The sequence below is a fragment of the Bombina bombina genome, chromosome 2, assembly GCF_027579735.1.
Source record: "Bombina bombina isolate aBomBom1 chromosome 2, aBomBom1.pri, whole genome shotgun sequence".
NCBI classification, from domain to species: domain Eukaryota; kingdom Metazoa; phylum Chordata; class Amphibia; order Anura; family Bombinatoridae; genus Bombina; species Bombina bombina.
The window spans coordinates 1,209,802,689-1,209,830,653 of NC_069500.1; the positions used below are offsets into that span (position 1 = coordinate 1,209,802,689).

Here is a 27,965-nt window from a genome sequence, read left to right on the forward strand (position 1 = left end):
CATTTGCCTAATAATTCTGCACTCCCTGTATATATATATATATATATATATATATATATATATACTGTATATATATATATATATATATATATATATATATATATATATATACATATATATATATATGTCTGAATATACATATGTATATATACTTTGGTGCCCTTTCCACTCAGATACCTGGAAATAAGAAACATAATTTTTAATATGTTTTAATATTTAATAAAGTGATTTACTATGTATGTACTGTAAATATTTTACATTCCAGTGTTCTTCACATTAAGAGAATATTCTATGTATTTTTAATCATATATTCATATATATACGTATATACCTATACCAATATATGGTCTATGGCGTGCTATTTACTCGAGAGTAAACTTGGCTAGAAGGAAACTTTTTGAGTTTATTGGGTAGCGTGCATATTACAAATTAAAAGTAAAAAAAATGGGTGTAATTCAAACTAGATACATAGGGGCCTATCTATCAAGCTCCGAATGGAGCTTGATGGCCCGTGTTTCTGGTGAGTCTTCAGACTCGCCAGAAACAGCAGTTATGAAGCAGCGGTCCATAACCCTGTCTGCCTGCTCTGAGCAGGCGGACAGGAATCACCGGAAATAAACCCAATCCAGTACGATCATGTTGATTGACACCCCCCCCGATCCAGTACGATCAGGTTGATTGACACTCCTCTGGAGTCTGCAGGGGGCGGCGTTGCACCAGCAGCTCTTGTGAGCTGCTGGTGCAATGCTGAATAAGGAGAGCGTATTGCTCTCCGCATTTAGCGATGTCTTGCGGACCTGATCCGCACTGTCAGATCAGGTCCGCAAGACATTTGATAAATAGGGGCCATACTAGCTTTTTCTTTTTCTCCCCATAGACTCTAATGAAGAAAAAACCCAGCAGCAGTTATGAAAATTTCTTCACATACAGGAAAAAAAATATTTTCTTGTAAAATGGAAGGAATTTTTGTTGCGCACATTAGGTAGTGCGGATATTACAAATTAAAATTAAAAAGTTTGTGTGCAATTGAAACCCAAATCACGCTAACAAAAGTACTTCAGATATCTCCCCATGGACTTCAATGGAGAGCGCAGAAGAAAAATGAATATTTCACATTCCAATGTTCTTCACATACAGGAAAATGTTATTTTTATTGTTATATATATATATATATATACCTATTCCTATAGAGATATACAGTGCCCTCCACTAATATTGACACCCTTGGTAAATATAAGCAAAGAAGGCTGTGAAAAATTGCCTTTGTTGTTTAACCTTTTGATTTTTTGTTAAAAAAATACACAAAAATACTATATAATATATAATATTCTCATGGATATCAAACAGTTGCAAACACAACACAGGTTTATACAAAAAAAATCTTTGTTAAATATATGAAATATATGCGTGGCACAATTATTGACACCCCTATGATTTCATATGAAAAAAATGTATTTGAAGTGTATTCCCATTTATATTTTACATTTTTTAGTTCACCTGGGTGGCGAGGAACAGAATATTGTTCAACCATGATTTTCTGTTTCACAGGAGTATACATTTAAGGTAACACACAGGCCAAATTCCCTTAGTCATTCATCACAATGGGTAAAACCAAGGAATATAGCTGTGATGCGCGGCAAAAGGTTGTTGCGCTTAACAAAATTGGAAGTGGCTGTGGGAAAATCGTAAAAGGTCAATTTCCACCATCAGGACAATAATTAAGAGGTACATTTTAAATTCTATGAATCAACCTGGAAGAGGACCCAAGTCTACAATATATTATCTAGTTAGTTTGAGTGGCCAAAATATCTCCAAGGATCACAGCTGGGGAATTGCAGAAGTTAGTTGCCTCAGGTTGTTTAGAAGGGTTTTAAGAAAAAAGTCTCTACTTTCACCTAAAAACAAACTCAAGTATCTTCAGTTTGTCAGACACTACTGGAACCTCAAATGGGATCTGTTTCTATGGTTAGAAAAAAAAAGCACATTTGAAAATAGAAATGAATTTAAAAGTGTCTTAATAATGCAGGTTCTCTCTCTCTCCCCCCCCCCCCCCATCCCTTTAAACTTATTCTTTTATTTATACATCTAATTTTTTGTGCACTGCATTTTTAGGTAGTATGCTATACTGAAAGTGTCTATACGTAAAGGGCCATGAAACACAAGTTTTTTCATTCATGATTCAGATAAAGCATGCACTTTTAAACTACTTTCCAATGTACTTATTTTATCTAATGTGCTTCTTTTTTTGGTATCTTGTGTTGAAAAGCATACCTACTCAAAGGCTGAGGCTCAGAAGCAGGAAGGGAGGTAGTGTATGATTGGTGGATGCCTCTTGTCGTTGGCTTGACAATGTGCTCAGCTAGCACCCTACAGGTAGTGCATTGCTGCATTTTCAGCAAAGGATACCAAGATAATTAAGCAAAATTAATAATAGAAATTGAATGAAAAGTTGCTTACATATGTCTTTTCTGGTTGCATTTCTCATGGCCTTCTCCGCTGGGATGGTCATGTTTTTTTTTTAATAATAATTACTTTATATTTAGGTTTAAAATAATTAAAAACAAATAAATAACAAATACATCACAGTACACAGTCACATACATAAATACATATACACACTCATTTTCCATACCCCACATATTTGTCGGATGAATTAGTGCAATGTATTGTTACTCATGCACTGTTAGTAACACCATGTGAACCATTCTACTGTGTCCACACAAGCCCGTATTACCACAAATACTTGTCATCTGTTGAATTAGCACAATTTGTTTTGTTTTTTTTGCAGTGTCAGTAACACCATGGTATTGTGTCAACCAACAAGCTTTTTTACTCACCGCACACACACTCTCACGTGTCCACATTAATTTAAAAAATGTATTATTAACCCTTTTGTTGCATAGTTTAGCTATCATAATAGATATATAGGTATAGGTATATACAGATATATTTAGGAAAATATATTTACAATAAAAAAATCTGTATGTGAAGAAAATTGGAATGTGAAATATGTACATTAAATATACAGTAAAATACATAGATACATATGTACACACACATATATCTATCTATCTATCATCTATCTATCATCTATCTATCTATCTATCTATCTATCTATCTATCTATCTATCTATCTACAGGTAGCCCTCAGTTTACGTCGGGGTTAGGTTCCAGAAGGAATGGTTGTAAATCGAAACCGTTGTAAATTGAAACCCAGTTTATAATGTAAGTCAATGGGAAGTGAGGGAGATACGTTCCAGGCTCCTCTCAAAATTGCCATAAGTAACACCTAATACATTATTTTTAAAGCTTTGAAATGAAGACTTTAAATGCTATACAGCATTATAACCCTAATAAAAATAACCACACAACACAGAATATATAATTAAACTAAGTTAAATGAACAAAAATATTTGCTAAACAGCATTATAAACCTAATAAAATAATCACACAACACAGACTTCACTTGCATTTTTCTGCAAACAGTTCTTTCTATGCATTCCAATCTGGACTGATTTATAGACAGGAAGATCTTGTTTCTTTGAAATCTGCTCGATAGCTCAGGTCTGGTTAAACTGATTAATTTCAGCTTGCTTGGCTTTGCTGCAACACAAGTGGACAGCTCCATCTACTGGCTATTTTAATAAATGCACTGCTTCTCAATGCTTTTCAATAGCAGTCACATGACTGGAAAAAAAGGTTGTTATTCTGAAACGGTGTAAATTGAACCGTTGTAAAACGAGGGCCACCTGTATATACACACATATTTAGACATGTATATGTATATATGTATGCAATATAGCCCTTTGCAGTCAAACACATTGACATATAACATATACCTTTTAAATCTTAGATCTTTTTTCTAATATTTATATGACTCATTTTTATATGTATATAATAGTATTTATATGAGTGTAACTGAACATTTTAATGTATTTATGTTGTGTTTAATGCAACTTTTTTAATGCACTATTCCTTACATGAGGTTTTCAGTCGCGCTAACCCAATAAGCGCTAACTCTTGCGATCCCATTAACTTTCAACTTGCAATATGAATGCTATATTTATCACGCATAACAACCCGATATCACTAGCACAATAGTTAGTGCTCCACTTACAATTTAACCCAATATTAATATTTAGATAGATAGATAGATAGATAGATAGATAGATAGATAGATAGATATAGATGATAGAGAGAAATTTTACAAAAATACATCAGATTTATATGTAGAAATATATATTTAAAAATAAATTTAACATTTTCTTCTATGTGAACAACATCGGAATGTAAAATATTCATAACTACCTTCGGGTTAGCGCAGTTGGTCTAATGCATGTCGGGTTAGCAGGTGACCAATAAATGTTAGTTTTTTTTCCAGTTTGCATGCTCCATTAAAGTCTATGGGGGGGGGGGAGAAATTAGCGAGGTCATGATATCCAAAGTCCTGATGTTAACTCATAATACGTGCACCTACCCGCACACGTTAAAATGTTACTTCTGAGGTGTTTGCGCACAAGTGAAAGCACTAAAAATGCAGCACTTGTAATTTGGCCATTATTTTATAAATATTATAAATTTCTTTCTGTAAGTTGTTTCTACAGTTAAACTGAAAATCACATCATTCTGATGTAAACTACTTATCTTATATTTTCATTACTGGAAAATCAACTTTTTGTCGTTTGCCTTCTGTGTTCCAGAATTTTTTTTAAAAATGGTCAGGAATAATGAATAGTTTGCCTACAGTTGTTATTTTATTTTATTGCAGGAACAGAGGGAGTAGTTTTTGAACACTCAGTGGAAACGCCACATATAAGAGCAGGACCATCTCAAGGCCTCAGGTGGGTGTTTATAACTTATCTTACACACACACACATATATATATATAAATTGTTATAAAATGTAAGATGGCAATGATAGTGTCTAATATATTGTAATATAAAATATTTAACCCAGTTCAAGTTAAATAACCATACAGAAAATGATGTTTTAATTGGACTTGATCAAATGGTTTTCACACAGCTTATAGTTATACCCAATACAAAAAATAATTGTTAAAGTCACAGTTTGTTTTATTTCAAATTAACTGTATTCAGAAAATGTGCAATGCAAAAATAAGGTTTAAAATTATGACTTTTAATCAGCAAACTTCGTACTCTACCCACATTGAATTTCCTCAGGATCATGAAGAAGCTCTACTATAACAAAGTATGGCCTAACAAAAGCATAGGAAAGTAAAATGTTTGCATGTTACCTTAAAGGGGCATGGAAGTGATGAATTAAGTTTAATGTAGAACATATTTCTTATTCTGTAAATGCAAATCTGTATTAAAAAGAGTACATTTAAATTTTGCATACAAATACTTTAAACTTAATACATTCCTTAGCCTTTTTCAGGGCCTGATATTCAAAAACTAGCTGCTCATGTGAGATGATCGAAAAAGTATCTTCAGTACCGTGAGACCCTTTAAAAAAATTAAAAACTTAAATTCTATCTTGAGAAATGTTTATGCTGCTATGTATTGTTCTTTATGTGGAACATGGACTCCTACATGAAAATTCAAGGTCTAAAAAAATCCCAAAGATTTTGCATAATTTCTCTCCATGCCAATGAGGTTTTGAATATCAGGCCCACAGTGAGAAGTAAACATTGCACCCTGTCAAAAGGATGTATTACTCAAGATATTAAAGCTATTTGCTACTCTTTTTTTATCTTAAAAGAGACTGAAAGTCAATTTGTATGTTGATTCTTCAGAATCTCTTTCTTAAATTAACTGACAATGGGGGCCCATACGGAGCTTGAGGGCCTGTGTTTCTGGTGAGCCTTCAAACACCAGGTATGAAGCAACGGTCTAAAGACGAGTACAATTGGGTTGATTGACACCCCCCTGCTGGCTTGGCCGCGAGTCTGCAGGGGGCGGCGTTGCACCAGCAGCTCACAAGAGCTGCTGGTGCAATGCTGAACACGTAGAGCGTATTGCTCTCCGCATTTAGCGATGTCTGTCGGACCTGATCCGCCTTGTCGGATCAGGTCTGACAGACATTTCATAAATAGGCCTCTTTGACTTGACTCAAGCAATGCAGCCTGCCATTGACAATATTATTCCCTGTTAAAAAATATGTAAATGAACAAGACAAGAGGATGAAACAATTAATTTGAGATACTTTTACGAAAAACACATCATTAAATATAAAACAATATTACTGTTCCAAAGTAAGGAATGATATTTCAGACCAAGGTTATTTATTTAAAATAACCTAAATTCCTGGGTAACATCATATCAGTGTAATTTGCTTTGTACAACCCAGATAATATACTTCTAGAACTCTTCTAGATGTCACCCGACATTTGAAGGGCTTAATATATTAGGCTTCCCATGAACTTTAGCACCATCCATACCACTACATTTGTTAAGCATATTAGCTGAAAATACCCCAAGCTTGGAGGTCTTACTTACCTTCAGAGCATCCAGCTGTCTTAGTTTTTAGTGTATCCTCAAGTACTGAAGCTTAATTCCTATAATAATGTGAGGGATTGTAAAATAAATAACTTCAGTAGTTCTTAATCTCAACAACTATGTCCTATTCTTGTAATAAGAAAGTGGCACCTTAAAGCCACCTTTCTCACTAAATGCCTAGAAAATTCTTTTAGCACCTGGTCTCACTCATATAGGGCTATATTACAAGTGGTACACTAACTGGTTTTGCACACGTCTGAAGAAGTGAACATATTAAAAGTTGAAAGTAAATGCGTTTATTTGATCTCAATTGAATTTAACGCACGCCAGCATAGAGTGACTTTAGAGCTCTGGTTAACTGTTAAGCAAGTCAAAAAAGTTGCACAAAACTCTTCAAAAATACATTTAACAGTACAGTTACACTCACAATTACACTGTCTAATAAAAAATATTTGCATAAAAAAGTTATAATTGCTCAAACATATAATATATAGAGATACATACATACACATGTCTAAGTATGTATATGTATATATATATATATATATATATATATATATATATATATATATATATATATATGTTTATATGCATGTACATATGTATTTATGTATGGATATGTGTATATACGTACAACCCCAATTCTGAAAAATTTGGACAGTATGGAAAATGCAAAAAAAAAAAAAAAAAAGAGTCATTAGAAAATTCAATCCACCCTGTACTATATTGGAAACACATTATTAACACATTATTTGAAGTTTTACTTTTTGAATTTAATGTATTTTTGAAAATATATACTCATTTCAAATCCGATCACTGCAACACACTCGAAAAAAGTTGGGACAGTCAACTATGTATCACTGTGTAACATCACCTTTTCTTTTAATAACACTTATTAAGCATTTGGGCACTGAAGACACCAGTCAGTTAAGTTTAGCAAGTGGAAGTTCCCCCCATTCATCCATTATTTATGTCTTCAGCTGCGCAACTGTAAGGGGCCTTCATTGCCTTAAATGGAAAATGCAGGGACGTCCCTGGAAAAACCATGTCTGGATGGCAGCATATGTTTATTCTCATTATTTATTTTACCAAAAAATCATCAGGTATAGACATATATTTTACCAAAAAATCATCAAGAATAAATAGAACATATTCTGTTATGTGAAGAACATTGGAATGTGAAATATTCATATTTCATGTCATGTTAGCAAACTTAAGAAAACGCAACTGGATTTGCACGTGAGTAAGGCTGAGCTTTCCCATTTTTCCCACTCCATTGAAGTCTATAGGGGAATACGTTAACAAATTTGCAATATTAGAAGTTCGACTTTTTGCTCATATCAGGTTATTGCTCATGCAAAAAACTGTTTACTTTCAACTTATAATACTCACACTACCCGCAAAAATCTTACTTCTAGCCAAGTTAACATGTGAACGGGAGCTCGAAATAGCATGCCACTTGTAATCTTGCACATAATAAAAGGGTGAAGTCCTAAATCCAACTGCCTCAAAAAAAGTAGCTAAGGGACTCTTCAGGTCCCAAAAACATTATCTCTCAGCTAGATTACGAGTTTTGAGCGCTATAGAGAAATTAACGAACGCAACAAAAGTTACGTTATTTCATTTCCTATAGCGCTGCTATTACAAGTTTTCAAACATACGCCTTTTGCATGCTATATGGTTGCGTTGAGCTTCATACCGCACACAATCAGAGCACTGCTGAGATGTGCTCATGCACAATTTCCCCATAGACATCAATGGGGAGAGACAGCCAAAAAAAAACCTTACACCAGCGATTGCGGAAACAAAAGTTCCATAACGCAGCCCCATTGTTGTCTATGGGGAAATAAAAAAAACAGTTTAAACCTAACACCCTAACATAAACCCTACGTCTAAACACTACTAATCTGCTGCCCCCAACATCGCCGACACCTGCCTACAGTTATTAACCCCGCCGCTACCTAAATAAAATGATTAACCCCTAATCTGCCACTCCCGATATCGCTGCCACTACTACATTTATTAACCTCTAAACTGCCAGCCCCCCACATCGCAACAAGCTAAATTAAACTATATTAACCCCTAAACCTAACCCTAACATAACCCTAACCCTAACACCCCTAACTTTAACATAATAAAAATATAGCTAAATTAAATTTACAATTATTAACTAAATAAACCTATTAACCCCTAAACCGCCAGCCTCCTACATCGCAACAAGCTAAATTAAACTATATTAACGCCTAATCCTAAACCCACCATTACTTTAACATAATTAAATTAGATCTAAATAAAAATTTACAATTATTAACTAAATAATTCCTATTTAAAACTAAATACATACTTAACTGTGAAATAAAACCTAAGCTAGCTACAATATAACTAATAGTAACATTGTAGCTAGCTTAGGTTTTATTTTTATTTTGCAGGTAAGTTTGTATTTTTTTAACTAGGTAGACTAGGTAGTAAATAGTTATTAACTATTTACTAACTACCTAGTTAATAAATACAAACTTACCTGTGAAATAAAACCTAACCTGCTTTACACTAAAACCTTCCATTATAAAAAATAAAAAACATATCATTACAAAAAAAAACGAAATTATCCAAAAAAATAAAGATTAAACCTATTCTAATACCTTTAAAAAAAAACACCCCAAAATAAAAACCCTACTCTAGAATAAACTACCAAGGGCCCTTAAAGGGGCCTTTTGGGGGACATTGCCCTGAGATAAACAGCTTTTTTACTTTAAAAAGAATACAAACACCCCCTAAGACTATACAGACACCCACCTCCCAAACTACCAAGGGCCCTTAAAAGGGCCTTTTGGGGTGCCCTTAAAAGGGCCTTTTGTATGGTATTGCCCTGAGATAAACAGCTCTTTTACTTTTAAAAAAAACACCCCCTAAAAATATACATTACACAAAATAACAAACAAATTATCAAAAATAAAAAGAATTACACTTAATCTTATAGCCCTATCAAAATAAAAAAAGCCCACCCAAAATAAAAAAAAACCCTAGCCTACAATAAACTACAAATAGCCCTTAAAAGGGCCTTTTGTGGGGCATTGTCCCAAAGATATCAGCTCTTTTACCTGTAAAAAAAATACAAACACCCCCCAGCAGTAAAACCCACCACCCAACCAACCCCCCCAAATAAAAAAACTATCTGAAATAACCTAAGCTAACGATTGCCCTGAAAAGGGCATTTGTATGGGCATTGCCATTAAAAGGGCATTTAGCTCTTTTACTGCCCAGACCCTAAACTAAAACAAAAACCCACCCAAAAAAAATTAAAAAAACCTATTATTAACCCCCGACTATCCACTTACAGTGGTTGAAGTCCCGCTTGAAGAATCCATCCAGCTAGCGAAGTCCTCATCCATGCAGCGAGAAGTCTTCATCCAGATGGCCTCTTCTATCTTCATCCAGCCAGCGAAGTCCTCATCCATGCGGCAAGAAGTCTTCATCCATACTGCCTCTTCGATCTTCATTCAGCCGGCACGGAGCAGGTCCACCCTGAAGACATCCAGCGCGGAGCATCCTCTTCATACGGTCTCCGCCATACACTGAATCTTCAATGCAATGGACGCGATTCAATATGGCGTCCCTTGCATTACTATTGGATTTAAGCAGCTCTCATTCTATTGGCTAATTTGAATTAGCCAATAGAACGAGAGCTGCTTAAATCCTATTGGCTGATTTGAATAGCCAATAGGATTTGAGCAGCCCTAATTCCTATTGGCTGATTCAAATTTTTCAGCCAATAGGAATGCAAAGGGACGTCCCTTGCATTGAAGATTCAGTGTACGGCGGAGACTGTATGAAGAGGATGCTCCGCGCTGGATGTCTTCAGGGTGGACCCGCTCCATGCCGGCTGAAGATCGAAGAGGCCGCCTGGATGAAGACTTCTTGCCACATGGATGAGGACTTCGCTGGCTGGATGAAGATAGAAGAGGCCGTCTGGATGAAGACTTCTTGCCACATGGATGAGGACTTCTCAAGCTGGATGGATCCTTCAAGCGGGACTTCAACAACTGTAAGTGGATTGTCGGGGGTTAGTGTTAGGTTTTTTTAAGGGTTTTTTGGGTGGGTTTTTTTTTTGTTTCGGGTCTGGGCAGTAAAAGAGCTAATGCCCATACAAATGCCCTTTTCAGGGCAATGGTTAGCTTATGTTATTTTAGTTTTTTATTTGGGGAGGTTGATTGGTGGGTTTTACTGTTGGGGGGTGTTTGTATTTTTTTACAGGTAAAATAGCTGATATCTTTGGGGCAATGCCCAACAAAAGACCATTTTAAAGGCCATTGGTAGTTTATTGTAGGCTAGGGTTTTTTTTTTATTTTGGGTGAGCTGTTTTATTTTGATAGGGCTATTAGATTAGGTGTAATTCTTTTTTATTTTTGATAATTTGTTATTTTTCATAATTTAGTGGGGGGTTTTGTAATTAGATACTTTTTGTAATTTTTAGAGTAGTGTTAGGATTTTTTTTATTGGTAGTTTAGTTTTATTTAATTGGTAGTTAGTTTAATTTTAGTTTAATAATTATAATAGTTTCATTGTTAGTTTAATTTTTTTTTTTATTTGACAGGTAAGTTTTAATTTAATTTAAGCTAGGGAAATTGTAATTTTAATATAAAGTTAGGGGGTCGTTAGGTTTAGGGGTTACTAGTTTAAATTAGTTTATTTCGTTGTGGGGAGGCTTTCGGTTAAGGGGTTAATAGTTTATTTTAGTATATTTTGTTGTGGGGGGCTTGTGGTTTAGGGGTTAATAGGTTTATTATAGCAGCAGTGTGGGCGGACGGCAGATTAGGGGTTAATAATATTTAAATAGTGTTTTTGATGTGGGAGGGCAGCAGTTTAGGGGTTAATAACTTTAGTATAGTGGTGACGATGTCGGGGAGCGGCGGAATAGGAATTAATAAATTTTTTATGCGATGTTTGGAGTGGCAGATTATGGGTTAATAAATTTATTATAGTGTTTTTTATGTGGGAGGACCTCGGTTTAGGGGTTAATAAGTAGTTTATGGGTGTTTAGTGCACTTTTTAGCAGTTTAGTTATGAGTTTTATGTTACAGATTTGTAGTGTAAAACTCATAACTACTGACTTTAGATGGCGGTACGGATCTTGTCGTTTTAGGCTGTAACGCTGACTTTTTAGCCTCACCACAAAACTCTTAATACCGGTGCTATGCGAATCCCATGAAAAAAACGTAATTTTTATGTGTGCGGGACTGACGTTGCGTTACAGGCTAAAAGGTGTGTGGTACACCTATACCAACAACACTTGTAATAGCTGCGGTGCTGTTTTAATGCTGAAAATGCCATATTTCAGCATTACAAGCAGCAACGCAAAACTTGTAAACTAGCTGTCTGGTATTTAAAAATAATACATTTTTTTTAAAAGGGCTTTTCCTGAGGATTTCATAGACTCAAGAGCTTGTGCTAAATAACAGATTGACTGTTTAATAGTTACATTAATAAACCAGTCAATTAGTTCAGTATTTTTTTTTTATTCACCAGCATAAAGTGGTCCCTTCATTATGGATGGAAAATAGAACAAAATGGGGCATTTCCCTTTATAAATAGTAATTCATAAATATTTATTATAGAGGATTTCAGTTAGTCTTTTTTATTAATGAGGTTTCCTCATTTTCCACTTAATTTAGTATGCATTTCTAAGGATTGCAATGAAGAATTATTTTAAGATCCATTTTATCTTGCTATAGTTATTGACCTAGAGGTAATGAAACAAATTGGAAAAGTCTATGAAAATGAGAATAAGATTATTGATGCTGAATGAACAAGGATACAAGTAGGGAACTTATAGGTACAGTGCATGGTAAGAGTTGCATTGGTTTATCAGTTTTTTATGTGTGACAGTGGTGTGGTAAGTATGGTATTAAGGAACCAGTTTTAGGGAATTAATATATTTAGGAATAAAAGGGGTACTAGTTGAATGATGTATGCCAGCAATATGTGATGTGGCGCATATAGTAGGTGTTGGGTATGTTTTGTCATCTCTGGATACAACAGCTTTTAGAAAACAAGCCCAGATTTCTTTAGAATATATTAATGTTGGGATCAAACATGTCGCAAGTGTTGAGTCATACATTTCTAGACTGAGAATGAAACCTTTTTGGGGCATAGGACTTGATTATTGTCATTCAGGGTTGATTTAAGTTGTGATATAGGTTTAGAAGCTTTCATGTGGTCAAAAATATGTTTTGTAAAACACTTGACTGAATTAATCTGCTATACTAAATGGTCCAAACAGTTATGACATACAATTTCTGTATAAATCAACCTTATACTCTTCCAAGGGATTTTTTCCAGCTACAAATGTAAATAACTGTATGTGACATTGTGTGGCAAAAAAACGAAAAAGAATTTACACACTATCTTTAACATGCATGGTCTTATTCAAAACTATACATAGCATGGCCAAAAATCAAAGAAAAAAAGAGAGCGAAAAGCTGGTGTGCTTCTTGGTAGATCTTCTTAGTTAGGTATTCAATATAAGTAATTTATTTATTTTTGTTTTGAAAAAAAAACCAACATATTACATTAACGTAACATGTACAAGACTTTGGAAATCTCACTATTTTTGGAAACTGTTATCTCAAATAATTATTCTCAGATTTTCTTAAACAAAAATGTTAGTATATTATAATTTTTGTTAATTATAAAACTTCAGGGAATGGGAAAAAATGAGAGGTCCAATAATTAAGCATCTGTATACTAAATATCAACAGGGAAGATGTTTTTAACTGTTTTCTTATCATGCTTGTCCTTCAGTAAATATCATGTCCTTCCTATATATTGCACAGCTGAATTTAAAAGTAATCAACTGTTGGTTTTATGAAAGGAAGACTGAACCCAAATCTTTTTGTTCATGATTCAGCTAGAGCATGCAATTTTAAAAAACTTTCTAATTTACTCCTATTATCAATTTTTTATCATTCTCTTGCTATCTTTATTTGAAAATCATGAATGTAAATCTTAGCAGCCAGCCCATTTTAGGTTCAGCACCATGGATAGCAGTTGCTTATTGGAGGCTGACATTTACCCACCAATAAGCAAGCATAACCCAGGCCCTCAACCAAAAATGGGCCGGCTCCTATGCATCACATTCCTGCTTTTTAAATAAAGATAGCAAGAGAACGATGAAAAATTGATAATAGGAGTAAATTAGAAAGTTGCTTAAAAGTGCATGCTCTATCTGAATCATTAAAAAAATATATATGGGTTCAGTGTCCCTTTAAGGAAAACATAAACTGATGCAAATGACCTCATAAGAAATATGATGATATGCAAATGTATGTTCTTTTAGATTTGAAGAGGTATATGACAAATTATAAGAGTAACACACTACTTTAATTACAAAAGTGATTTTATAAGGAGGTTATGGGACAATTAGATATATTAGACCAGTGGTTCTCAACCAAAGTGACCTCAAGGTCCGGTAAATTTTAGCTAGACATATCCGTGGCCCAGTAGTTTATTTATATATATATTTATATATATATATATATATATATATAGTGAGCAGCAGGGGCGGGCTGATCAGCCAGGCAAATAGGACCTGGGCCGAGGGACCAGCAAGTAGGAGGGCCCACAAATGGTATCTCCACGGATCTTGGTGCATTCCTTAAGCTGGAGTTTTCAGTTGCCCTATCAGTAACTAAGCAAATAAGTGTGGGTTTAGTGGGGGCCCTGGCAGGGGTCTGTCACTGTGAGGGCTATGGAGTGTGGGGTCTGGCCCTGGAGGTTGGGTGTCCGGGGGTCCTGGCTCTGTAGGATGAGGGGCCTGTTGGGGGCAGGGCAGGAAGGCTACCATGTACATTTGCATACCATTTAATACATTTTGGTCAGTGTGAGACAGTGTTCCTTGCACCTGGTTTGCAGTGGGGTAAGAGTGTGCAGTGGGGGCATGACAGGTCAGGGCCCACCAGCAGGGCTATCACGGCCCGGTACTGGCCACGGCCCGGCTGTTGAGAAACCAGGCATTAGACAATAGATAAGTAAGATAATTGATTAGCAGTTTACACAACAGAAATTCACCATCATTCATGAAGAAAAGGAATGTTTAATTTCTGGCTTAATAACTGGCCTTGAAACTCTACCTGATATAAGGTTTTAGTGTTTTTGTTTTTTTGTCTTACTACTTTGTTAGAAATATACAAGCATCCACATTAAAAAGAGTTGCAGAGTTTACAGAAAACACTTATGACACCAGAATGTAGATATATGTTCAGAAAATGTTGCTATGCTATACCATGTTTTTTGCCTATGTTTTATGTGTGCTCAGGTAAACCATGAGTAGCCTTTTGCATGTTCTGGAAATAAAACTATTAACCCCTTTCTGCTGCACTTAGAAACTTATATTTCTTAAATTCTATACTAAATATTGCTTCAAATGTTCATAATTGAAACATTCCATAACAAAGATGTCAGACATTCTGTATTTGGGGATTGATTGTAAATCTATATAAGCTCTACAAAAATGATGCAGATTGGTTCAGTAGCTTTTGATAGTGATCTTGTTGTCACATAAAAATGAATTAATTAATTTCACATTGATATGGGAGCTGAAGGTTTTTGGTGTATTTTAAAAAAGATTAATACATTCTTTAGTACCAAAGATACTCCACAGAAATGTTCTATAATAAAGTGGATAATTGTTTTAGATGAATGCATATATGTCTTACGTATCTCAGTTTTACTATTTGGTATTTTTTTCATAACTTCATAGAAAATAGACTTTAAAGGGACAGTCTACTCCAGAATGTTTGTGGTTTAAAAGATAGATAATCCCTTTATTACCAATTCCCCAATTTTGCATAACCATCACAGTTCTATTAATATACATTTTGCCTCTGTGATTACCTTGTATCTAAACCTTTGCAGACTGTACCCCTATTTCAGTTCTTTTGACAGATTTGCTTTTTAGCTAATCAGTGCCCTCTGATAAGTAGCTCTATAGGAGTGAGCACAATGTTATCTATATGGCAAACATGAACTAGCGCTGATAGCTGTGAAAAACTGTTAAATGCACTGAGATAAGAGACGGCCTCCAAGGGCTTTGAAATTAGCATATGAGAATACCGAGGTTTAGTTTCAACAAAGAATATCAAGCGAACAAAGCAAATTTAATGATAAAAGTAAACTGGAAACTTGTCTTAAATTGCATGCCCTATCTGAATCATAAAAATTTAATTTTGAGTAGACTGGCCCATTTAATTGATTTGTATAAGGCAGTTTTGATTTTTGTTAAGAAGAGACCAGTGATCTTCGACATCACAACCCTTGAAGAATGTAAACTAAACATTAATAAGTTACAAAACAAAGTAATACAAACGTGTGCGTTTTACTAAGCAGAACATGTAAAGTAAATATAAAAATTAAACTAGTATGTAAATTGGCGAAGGAAGTTATTGTTTTTCTGAAATTGCCTAAATCTATAAAAATCATATGAAAATTCCCAAATAAATAAAGATGAATAACTAAAGTAATCTAGTTCTCATTCACAATCTATCAGTGATTTACTTCCGAAAACACGTTTTGCTTTCCAACTCAAAATGCTATATATATAAGGTTATAGAAAAGGTCTGTGAGTTTCTATGCAAAGATTTATAATATCATTTTTTTTACTGGTTTCTAATATTCTTTAAACTGTAAATTGTGACAAAGCTGCCTTGTTACTTTGTAGCTTCCTAAGTGACCCTTAAACAAGATCACTCCTTCATGAACAGCTTTTTATGCAGGATGTGCCTCTGTACAAGCCAAACTCATTCACAAGAGGTCCTCTCAAACTGCTTGTGCCTATTTTATGGAAATCATTCATGCTCGTTCGAGGTTACAAACTCACTAATGTAGGTGCAAGCACTTTGAAACGCACTCCTGTGACTGTGTTTGGAGGCGCATCGCCTATAAAAAACAATGGTCATTAATGTGCGATCTTCTGTATGGTTGTCTGAGGAAGATAAAAAGTAGAAAGTCAGTGAAGTCATGATTTACAGTTTAAAGACTTTTAAAATCCAGTAAAAAATTTATATATATTTTAAGACTTTTGCAAAGAAACTTTTTCTTTTAAGTAGAAATAAATATTGTTTAAAACAATTCTTGTGAAAGTCGCAAACTGACCATATAGTGATAGAAAAAGAATGCACCAAACTGACAACCTGAAAGATGCATTTAGATGGGTTAGCAGTAGGGATGGGCGAATGTGTAAATTTTCGAATTTTCGAATGTAGAACGAATGTTATTACCGAAATTCAAATTATAAATCCGAATGTTGATAAGAACGAATATTCTTAAAAATTCTATAATCGAATGTTATTTACAGTTTTCGAATGTCACTTTCGAATTCGAATGTTTATAATTATATTGAATGTCCACATTCGAAATTTCAAATTTAACATTCTATTTAACAAATACTATTCAGAAGTTCAATAGTTCATGTGGTAGGGAGGGAATCTAGTAAATTGATACATAATAGATACAAATATATAATTTTGAATGTTTTCTATATAGAATATTGCATAATTTGAATATTACATTTAAAGAAAGCATTAGAAATACTATTACAATCTAAATTTGAATTTTTCAAAAATAATATTTTTGAATGTAATCTTAAAATTTGAAACCGAACATTCGAAAATTGAATGTTAGAATGTTATGTATACATTAGAAATTCAATTCGAATGAACGAATGTTTTAAAATTTGTGCCGTTTTTTGAATGTTGCGAAACATTCGCCCATCCCTAGTTAGCAGTGGTATGGATGTAAACTTATTGCAATAGTTATGAAAGTCTTGACTAAGTGATCTTCTTTAAAAACATGATTTTAATAAAGCCATTACTATTAATGACAATCACGACAGTGCTAGTGAGAATTACAATTAAATATTATAAATATAAATCAAGAACATTCATTTGTAGAGGTTGGTGTCCTAAAGTGACTATTCCTACAAATTCCCTCATCTGTGCATGGTATCACATAGTCAACACATATACATAGAAAATATGTGCCCTGTTCCTTGTATACAGCCAATAAATGGAACTTTAATGAATCAATTCCTTGTATGTTAATAAACATTTAGAATATCTCCTGTGGCCAATTCAGAGTGTTTAACATATTTGCAAGATAAAAGACAATTTACAAATAACCATGAAATAGTGTTAACGTTGAACAAAAAGCCCTTTTGAGGCATACCATTCAAGTCTGCTTGTCAAGATTAAAATGATTTGGTATTATGGTGTGACTAATGTTTACCTTATGATGTATAATTTATATTATCTTGTAAAACATATAAGCTCTCTTTCTACAGTATTGTAAATATATAAGTGCATTATTGCTATATGACCTAGGTATATTATATTAAAGAGGATTTTTGTATAGTGTAAAGTTAATAAGTAAAATTTCATTGCATATTTTGTTCAGTATACAATGTATATTGTGTTCAGTTAATATAAGGTTTTCCAGCAAGGATGAATAAAAAGTATATTGCTAAAGGTCAATAGCACAGCATTGGTAATGTGTATGGTGATACTTTGATGTGTTAAAATTATGCATATAACTGAAACTAAATGGAGTAGAACAAAAGGGTAACAAAATCCAGTGTACTAAAAAAAGTACTTGTATGAGTTATATATATGATGCAGTATATGCTGATACTGTTGCAATATTTTTTATGTAGACCAGTTACTGTATAAACTGGTATAATAATTTGATTTATGAGCATTTTGGAACTATACATACTAAGGGCCAGATTTAGGGGACGATTTATTAACGATCAGTTCTTGTGAACTGCCTGTGCAATGCCGCCCCCTGCAGATTTGTGGACAATCGGCCGCTAGCAGGGGGTGTTAATCTGCACGATCATATAGGATCGGGCGGATTGATGTCCGCAGCCTGGAGGCAGTGGACCAGTTAAGGAGCAGCGGTCTTAAGACTGATGCTTCTTAACTGCTGTTTCCGGTGAGCCTAAAGGCTCACATGGAAACATGGGGATCAGGGGCCCCTAAGAGTGAAACTCTAACAGTTCCGTGCGAGCGGTAAGGGGTTCATCAACTGGTGCTTGCCCACGTCAGGTTTTTCACTCGTATTACAAGTTAAAAATAAACATGATCGTTTGAGCGCAATTCGAGTTAACAAGTGTCAGGTTAGCCCATCCTCAGAGCTGTGGTTAACTGTTTCGCAAAACAAAGAAGTCTCACAAAACACACCAAAAATGCATTACAAAGTACAGTTACAATCATAATAAGACCATTTAATAAAAATAATTAAAACAAATATTGCACACAAAAGTTATAAGGGCTCAAAGATATAAGGTCTCAGGTGTTAGAAAAAAAATGCATATGTATTGACGTGTTTATATGGGTATTTATGTATTTACAGAAATTTTATATACACATATAAACACATAAATGCATAGAAAAACATACCTGGCCTAAACGACCGGCGACGATGCACAGTAGAGCAGCGTGAGCACAGCATATACTGTAAATATTTCAAATTCCACTGTTTTGCACATAGCAGAATATGTTCTATGTATTTATAAATAGATATTCCTATATATATCTGTCTATATCTATACCTATATATAATTATTTATTTATTTATTTATATATATATATATATATATATATATATCCTATATAATAAAAGTCCAGGTATGTTTGTCCAATTCAGTCATGCACAGTAGAGACTGCGCAAGACAAACATACCTGGCCTTAACCCCTTAATGACTAGTGCCGATACGTATTAGAGACAGTGCAAGGACGGCGCTGGTTGTTAAGCCCTTGGCCTCTGGTTGTTAAGCGATTGGCCGCGAGTCAGCAGGGAGCGGTGTTGCACCAGCAGCTCTTGTGAGCTGCTGGTGCAATGCTGAATACGGAGAGCATATTGCTCTCCGCATTCAGCGAGGTCTTGCGGACCTGATCCGCACTGTCGGTGGTGCTGATCGTTGGTGGTATGGGAGGGTTAGGAGGGAGGTTGGTGGGCAGACCATCGCTGGTGGGGGGTAGGAGTGGGTGGGACTGCTACGCTACAGAAAAAAATGTTTAAAGCAGCAGTGAGTGGGAAGGAGGTAGAGGGGGCTCTGCAGAAAAAAAAATGTTGAAAAATATGTTTAGAGCGGCAGTGAGTGGGAAGAGAGGGGGCTCTGCAGAAACAAAAATCTTAAAAAAAATGTTTAGAACAGCAGTGAGTGGGAAGGAAGGAGGGGGAGGAGGGAGAGGGGGCTCTGCAGAAATTTTTTTTTTAAAAAAATGAGTGGGACGGGGGAGGGGAAAGGAGGGAGAGGGAGCTCTGCAGAAAAAAATATATATATAACATTTTTGTTAAATATTACAAATGTGTTCATTTTAATGAGATGATATTGTTATAAGAAACAGTTCAGATCAGCACACTACTAAAAGTCTCCATAAACAAAACTTCTAAGGAAGATATATAGTAGATGCCCAAACCTATAATATATTTGAAATAACTCAGTTTATTAGTCTTTAATCCAACATGCATAATTAGAGACTTCTTTAGCTTTACATTAAATGTGATGTAGAATGACCGCAAATGCTTGCACAATGTGGTCAATTCTAATAGGGTTTATTACAGCTGAACATTGAGTCAATATTATGGTAATTATTATGGTTGTAATATGGTTACAAGGCAATTAGTAAGATTAATTGCAGCATTGTTGTGTCACAATCAGTGTAATTATGTTGAAGGGCTTATTTATTTTGTATCTATCCACAGTGAGCTTTAGACTTTGCTGAGGCTGGTATAAAAATTGTATATTTTACTTAATAGGTAAATTAAAGGAAAATGGGATCTCTGCAAGCACTGCAGCTTCCACAAAACACTAGTAGTAGACTATTGTCACTATTATTGCATTGCTGCTACCATAGGAATATGATTGTTGCTACAGAGTGACTTTGTCACCATAAATAACAAGAAGCATATAATCTAGCTCTTTTTAATACAACTCTAATTGGTTGAGCAATTAACCCATCAGGATTTAGGTGGGAGTGCTCTGTGTGAGAAATTTCTCCCTCCCCACTCTTGAGATTCATTAATGAGTTATATGTGCAGTGCAACTCAGTTGCATAGATTTTGCTTTCTCTAGTGTCAAACAATACCTATCTGATTCAAAGAGTCCATGCACTAGGAATGGAGAGATGTGTAATCTTTAATAACTGTGCTTGATAGAATAACATAGCAATTTGGAGAGACCAGAGAAAATGAGGCTATGTGTGAAGTAAGAAAAAGCACACAAAAAATCATCAGAAATGTCACATACTATCTCCGTGATTTTTAAAATGAAATTGTCACTTATCTGTACACTAAATAAAACTACATGTTTTAACTAATTCATTTAAATTAAGTTATGCCTGCTTTGTTTATATTTCCCTGATTATCATTTTTTTAGAAAAACTCAGAGAAACAAACATATCACAGTCCTAAAACAAAACAGAATGTGGTGATGATTAATCACATGACATAACAGGAATTCATGACAGCTAGGATAAAGATAGCAAATCTGTCCCTTTAAATGTTGAAACCCTCTTTTGTAAATAAGTTGCTTACAGAACTTTTCCATTGCTGGGGAAGGATAGAGGATTCTTTAGAGTCTATTTTCTAGAGCCTATTTTCTATGAGGGTTTTGTTTATGAATAGACAATTATTATTATTATTATTATTATTATTATCATTTATTTGTATAGCGCCACCAAATTCCGTAGCGCTGGTAATGTTACCTTTTTTAACATACATTACGCAGTAAACTGTCATTTTATGTTGTCCTTGTTCAACTGAACTGGATATAAGGTCCCTCTTTAAAAATAGGGGGTTCTTCTTTTCAGCGTGTGCATTTTATTAAGGGATATATAGTGGCTTTTCTAAATATTTTTTCCTTATGTCAAACACCTTTTACTTTTGAAGAACAATTTTTACGGTGGTAATCTACATTCTAGAGTGCATTTAAATGACGGGGTTCCTCTTCTTCAAGATGAGTCTCTTTCTATGTATTAGAGCTAGATGGGAGTAATTATCTGTCAGTAATTATCTAAAACTGAGCCAGTGAGTATTCTACATAAAAAGGAAAATTTAAGAACAAGGGGTCATGATCTCAAGCTGAATGGTATTATATTCAGGAGTAATTTGAGAAAGAACTTCTTTACAGAAAGGATGATTGATTCATAGGGGCATATTTATCAAGCTCCGTATGGACCACTGCTCCATAACCTGTCCACCTGCTCTGAGGCGGCAGAAAGAGATTGCCAGAAATCAACCCAATCGAATACGATCGGATTGATTGACACCCCCTGCTAGCGGCCGCAAATTATGCAGGGGTCGACATTACACCAGCAGTTCACAAGAACTGCTGGTGCAATGATAAATGCAGAGAGTGTATGCTGTCGGCATTTATCGATGTGCAGCGGACATGATCCACAATATCGGATCATGTCCACTAGCACAATGATAATTCGGCCCCATAGAATAAACTTCCACAAGAGGTGGTAATGACAAACAATGTGGAGGACGTTAAGAATGCCTGGGACAAGCATAAGGCTATTCTATGCACTAGATAACTTTTTACTTTTAGGTAATATCAGGCAGACTTGCTGGGCCTATGACTCTTATCTGCTGTCAATATCTATGTTTCTATCATTCTATGTGTCTCTGATTATGCATGCAAATTGTAAGAATCCTCTTGACTTTTGTCAATAACAAATAAGCAAGTCTGAGAATGCAGAAGCTGGTTATAAGATAGCTTCTTCAGGGGACAGCATGGAGGCATTTATAAGTAGCATCTCTTTACTAAGATACAACTTTTAAAAGAAGAATGCCTCCATAGGAAAATAACTTAATATAATACAACTGGCATAATAGTGTATGCTAATTTGATGATTAATAATAATAATTCTAATAAATATTATAATTATTATTATTATTACTCATACTACTGTAAAACAAATATAATACATTATAGTGTACCATAAAGAAATGATTGCATTATTTGGATTCTAGTGTTATTTCTTTTTAATAAGAATCAACAAAGGTTTTAGAGTCAAGATTTGTGATGCTGCTTTTAATTGTAGATATCTATTAAACAGTCTGTGCTAATAGCTAATATGGATGCACAAAGGTGGAATCATGTAGTTATATTTTGAAAATCATGGCCCCAATTAACTTTTTAATAAGAAGGTAATTTATTGTGTTGTTGTTTTTCACCTCTGAAGTCCAAAAGAAGAACATGAAGATCAAACTTAATACGTTTTTGCTACATGTCGGTTCTAGCTATGCTAGCAAATGCAAGTGACTTTCATATAATGACTGTGGGATAATCCTTAAAGCTAATGCTAACCATAATGAGATGGAAATTGTTCATGTAGCTTGAAAGATAGAATGGTCACAGGAATCTTTTCTTTGTCAGCCTGGAATTGGACATTTACAATTTCATATTATATCAAGAACAAATTCTATGGAACAATTGTTATTTGGTTGAAAGAAACTCTATATGATTTTTACCTTAAGTAGTACTTCAAAAACATACTATTATTTGATTTGTCTAAATTGCATATTACAATAGATTTCTGAAATGTTGGAATTAATATTATACTATAGATCATATTCTGTTCTGTTGGCTATATTTGACATGCTTTCAAATAATTCTATATTATTCTGGTTAATTTAAAGTTGTGATAAACAGCTGTCCACTTCAAAAATTATTTTTAGTTTTAGTTGGAATTTCTAGAATTTGATGCATACTTGCACTGTAGTGGACCACAGTTTAAGTCCTGATGAAAGATACATGTTAAAAGCTGTCTTTCAAAGCAGCAGGAACAATGGAATCACCTGAAATGTTTGATGCTAGAGCTGATTGAAAATCCCTACACATTGATACATGCTGGCTCAGTAGCTTTTGAGTGGAAAAAAGCTAGCTATATACAGTATATATATATATATATATATATATATATATATATATATATATATATATATATATATATATATATATATATATATATATATATATAGGGTTTAACAAAGAAAACAGCTTGTACAGAACATAGCACACATCATCAGGCAGTGCCAGTATCTTAGCAACCAAATAAACAACCTCACGTGACCATCCATACCTATATCAAAAAACCAACATGTTAAAAAACTATAGTGTCTAAAAACAGTATTACTGTGAATAATGCTATATCTCTTATTGTAGCTTATTAAAGCATCTTAAGCATTTTAGTATATATCAAAATTGAAGCATGTTTAAATGGACTTAAGCACAAATATCATTGCTACCTAAAGATTTCTAAACCTGTTAAGCAAATATATCAAAGAATCAATTGCTACAAAGTAACATCAGAACAAACAGATACATCCAGCATCATACATACTGCTAATCTCGGCTGTCCTATATCTAAGGATGACATACAACAACTCAGTTATGTCAAACCTCGGTCCCACAGCCTTACCTTGTCAAAATAGACTGACAATCAACAAAACAACTGACCAAACAAGTAAAAAATAAAAAATAATAAGAAGAAACAAATAAAGAAAAGAAATAAACCAATATAAAAATACAAAATCACAAATGAAAAACACAATTCAACAAAGGACACACAAAGAACAAAGACAAAAAAGAAAAAATCACACACACAAAAAAGAAAAAATCACAAAAATATCACAAGACAATAAAATAATAAAACACATAGTGCTGGGAATTAATGACTCATATAGAGGTTATAGGAAGCTGTGCCACTCTAATTTCGTGTTCAGTCCTTTAGGGATTATAGTATCCAACTTGAAGGTCCATCTTGTCTCTCTTCTTGAAAGTGCCTAGCCACAGGTTGATTAGATTCTCCATTTTTAATGGCTTGTCTAATGGCACTCCTGTGATTAGACATTCTATTTCTCAGATTATCACAGGTCTTCCCAATATAGAATAGGCTGCACGGACAATGGAGCATATACACTATATAAAGATGAACTGGAGCAAAGAGACCGTTGAGTTTCTGGATTTGAAGATATATAAAGAGAACAATACCTTACAGACCACTCTGTATAGGAAGCCAACTGATAGAAACTTGTTGCTTGAAGCATCTAGCTGTCATCCACCTGCGCTTAAAAAGGCATTACCTAAATCTCAGTTTATGTGTGTTAAGAGAAACAACACCCGAGAGGAGAATGCCAGTATTCAACTCAAAGAGATGAAATGAAATTTCATTGAACGAGGCTACAGGAGGAATGCTCTTAACACACAGTTGGAAGTAATGCAATTGGCTGATAATAGCCATAAGAAAGTTGACAGTAAGAAAAGATTAACATTTACAACTACGTATACTGCTGATAAAAATGAATTTAATGGAATCTTGAGGCGGAATTGGGAAATTCTCCAGAGTGACGAGTCACTTCCCTTTAAAGATATGACGGCACCACAAATTGGGTACAAGAAGGGTAAATCCCTTAAAGACAATCTGCAGGTGACGGATCCTGCACATTGTTACACAAAGAACTGGCTAAACAAACAGGCACTTAAACCAGGATGCTTTAAATGTAGTGGATGTATCACTTGCAATTGGATGTCTCTGGCAAATATTTCGTCCACCCGAGATACAACAAGAAATATTTTCAGTATATTTTTCAGTATAGGGTAACCTGCACAACCCCAGATATAGTGTATATGCTCCATTGTCCGTGCAGCCTATTCTATATTGGGAAGACCTGTGATAATCTGAGGATTAGAATGGCTAATCACAGGAGTGCCATTAGACAAGCCATTAAAAATGGAGAATCTAATCAACCTGTGGCTAGTAGGGATGGGCTAATGTTTCTAAAAATTCAAAATTTAAAACGAATTTTTATACATTCGTTCATTCAAATCGAATTTCGAATGTTTATATAACATTCTAACATTCTATTTTCGAATTTTCGTTTTCAAATGTTTCAATAAAATTAGAAAGTATTCGTTCGAATAATAGAATGTTTACCTATGTATTCATTCAATTTTGAAATGTAATATTCAAATTTGAATGTGACATTCGAATTTGAAATAGTATTTCTAGTCTACAACTGTGTTTAATAAATGTAATATTTGAATTTGAATGCTACATTTGAATTTGAATGTCACATTCGAATTTGAAATAGTATTTCTAGTCTAATACAGTGTTTTAAATATGATATTCAATTTGAATGTGACATTTGAATTCGAAATAGTATTTCTAGTCTAATACTGTGATTTATAAATGTAATATTCGAATTCAACTGTGACATTCGATTCAAATGTGATATTCAATTCGAATGTGACATTCGAAATAGTGTTTCTAGTCTACAATTGTGTTTTATAAATGTAATATTCGAATTCGAATGTGATATTTGAATGTAACATTCAAATTCGAATGTGACATTTGAATTTGAATGTGACATTCGAATTCGAATGTGACATTCGAATTCGAATGTGACATTTGAAAACTGTAAATAACATTCGAAAATTGAATTTTTAAGAATATTCATTCTTATCAACATTCTATTATGTAAATCGAATTTTTACAATAACATTCATTCTAACATTCGAATTCGGATATAAACACATTCGCCCATCCCTAGTGGCTAGGCACTTTCAAGCCCAAACATATGGTTGAAATGCGTAAAAAGAAAGAAGTTGCTTATCCTGCAAAGAACAGACAAAACTAGGTACCTAGTATTCTACCCGCGCGTGTTATACGCTAAGAGCGGGTGTCCACGAGCCTGGTCTCTTCTTTACTTGCCGGGATCCTGTTGGTCATAGCAGACGCAAGGAGTGGCGTGAACCCCATCAAGACCCTGACCACAGTGTGAACACAGTCGGCGAGAGTGGAGGTCCAGAACAAACCAGAGCTGCTCTGAAACGGTGTGAGTAACTACCAATTGTCTCGGTTTTAAGGTGAGCAGTGCCTATACCATATTAAGAGGTGGTTCGGTTTGCTGACAGCACAGAGAGATTATTTCTGTTTAAATTCACTGATTGACTGACACCAAGACTTTCTTTTTTCGACACAGAAACAAAGTTGCTGTTCAATCCTCGATACATCATAGGCGTACATTAGCGCCCCGGTTTGAACATTGTATCAGTGTATGTTTGGCCAATGGTCTAATCAGATACATATCAATGGATAACTGCTAAATTACATCGCATAGCAATCCCACATCAGTATCTATATATTATACCAGACCGGATCTTACTGAACACTATTTGCCTCAAGCGATGAACACTTGGTGCTAATATGCAAACACTTTGCTAGCACATTTTTATTCTTCATTATCCTTTTATTGATATATTTTTTTCTTAGAGTGGTATTTCAGCTAGATATATATAAAAAAAAAATTATATTTTTTATTTTTGTTTTATATTTAATGTCTATTATATTTTCATTGTGTTATTAACCAGGGAGACATCCCTTGTATTATGTTGTTTTTTTTTTAAGTAAATTATTTTTTAATGTTTGTTTCTCTCATCATTATACTGCTATTATTACCGATTAAGTGTGTTGGTTACCTTAGCTAGTAGCGCCCTCTCATTTATGGTATTAGTTTCTGATTTATCTTGACCGTCTTGCGGAGATGGTAGGAGAGAGGCTTAGTTAACCTTTAGATTGTAGCGCTTTATATATTTTGTAATTTCTATGTATAAGCGTAATATGTACAATTATGTAATAAGTGCAATGTATGAAATGCATAATAAGGTAATAGACACGAGTTGAAGGGACCTGACATCCATAATGTAGATACTGAAGTCAATAAATTTGACCCTTTTGAAGAAATCCTGTTTGTTTGCTGTTATTGAGAAGCATATATATATATATATATATATATATATATATATATAGAGAGAGAGAGAGAGAGAGAGAGAGGGACCCTTAAGACAACGCTGGTATTTAGAGTTGTCTGAGTGGCTCCGTTAGGCTCAGAAAAGGGAGTGTTGAGCATAATTTACCTTCCCTTCAACTCTCAATACCAGCGTTGCCTACAGTAGCGGTAAGCTGGAAAAACCTGCTCGTGCATGATATCCCCATAGGATACAATGGGGCTGAGCTGCTGAAAAAAAACACCTGCAAAAAAGAACTCTCTCTAAGTCTACACCTAACACCCTAACATGAACCCTGAGTCTAAACACCCCTAACCTTACACTTATTAACCCCTAATCTGCCACCCCCGCTATCGCTGACATCTGCATTATTCTATTAACCCCTAATCAGCCGCTCTGGACACCGCCGCCACCTAGATTATAGCTATGAACCCCTAATCTACTGCCCCTAACATCGCCAACACCTTTATTATATTTATTACCCCCTAATCCGCCCCCCCCATGTCACCTCCACCTACCTACACTTATTAACCCCTAATCTGCTGACAGGACCTTGTCGCCACTATAATAAATGTTATTAACCCCTAATCTGCCCTCCCTAACATCGCCGCCACCTACCTACAATTATTAACCCCTAATCTCCCGTCCGCAACGTC

The 27,965-nt window shown here is 34.5% G+C and overlaps 1 protein-coding gene across 2 annotated transcripts in view; it reads left to right on the top strand.

Moving 5' to 3' along the window:
• The window catches only part of SGCZ (sarcoglycan zeta), a 995,626-nt gene that overhangs the window by 841,934 nt on the left and 125,727 nt on the right, over positions 1 to 27,965 (top strand). For both annotated transcript variants that reach the window (XM_053703932.1, XM_053703933.1), the window contains one exon: positions 4,769 to 4,841. In XM_053703932.1, coding sequence (XP_053559907.1) covers positions 4,769 to 4,841 — 73 coding nt within the window. The remainder of the gene's footprint in view (positions 1 to 4,768; positions 4,842 to 27,965) is intronic.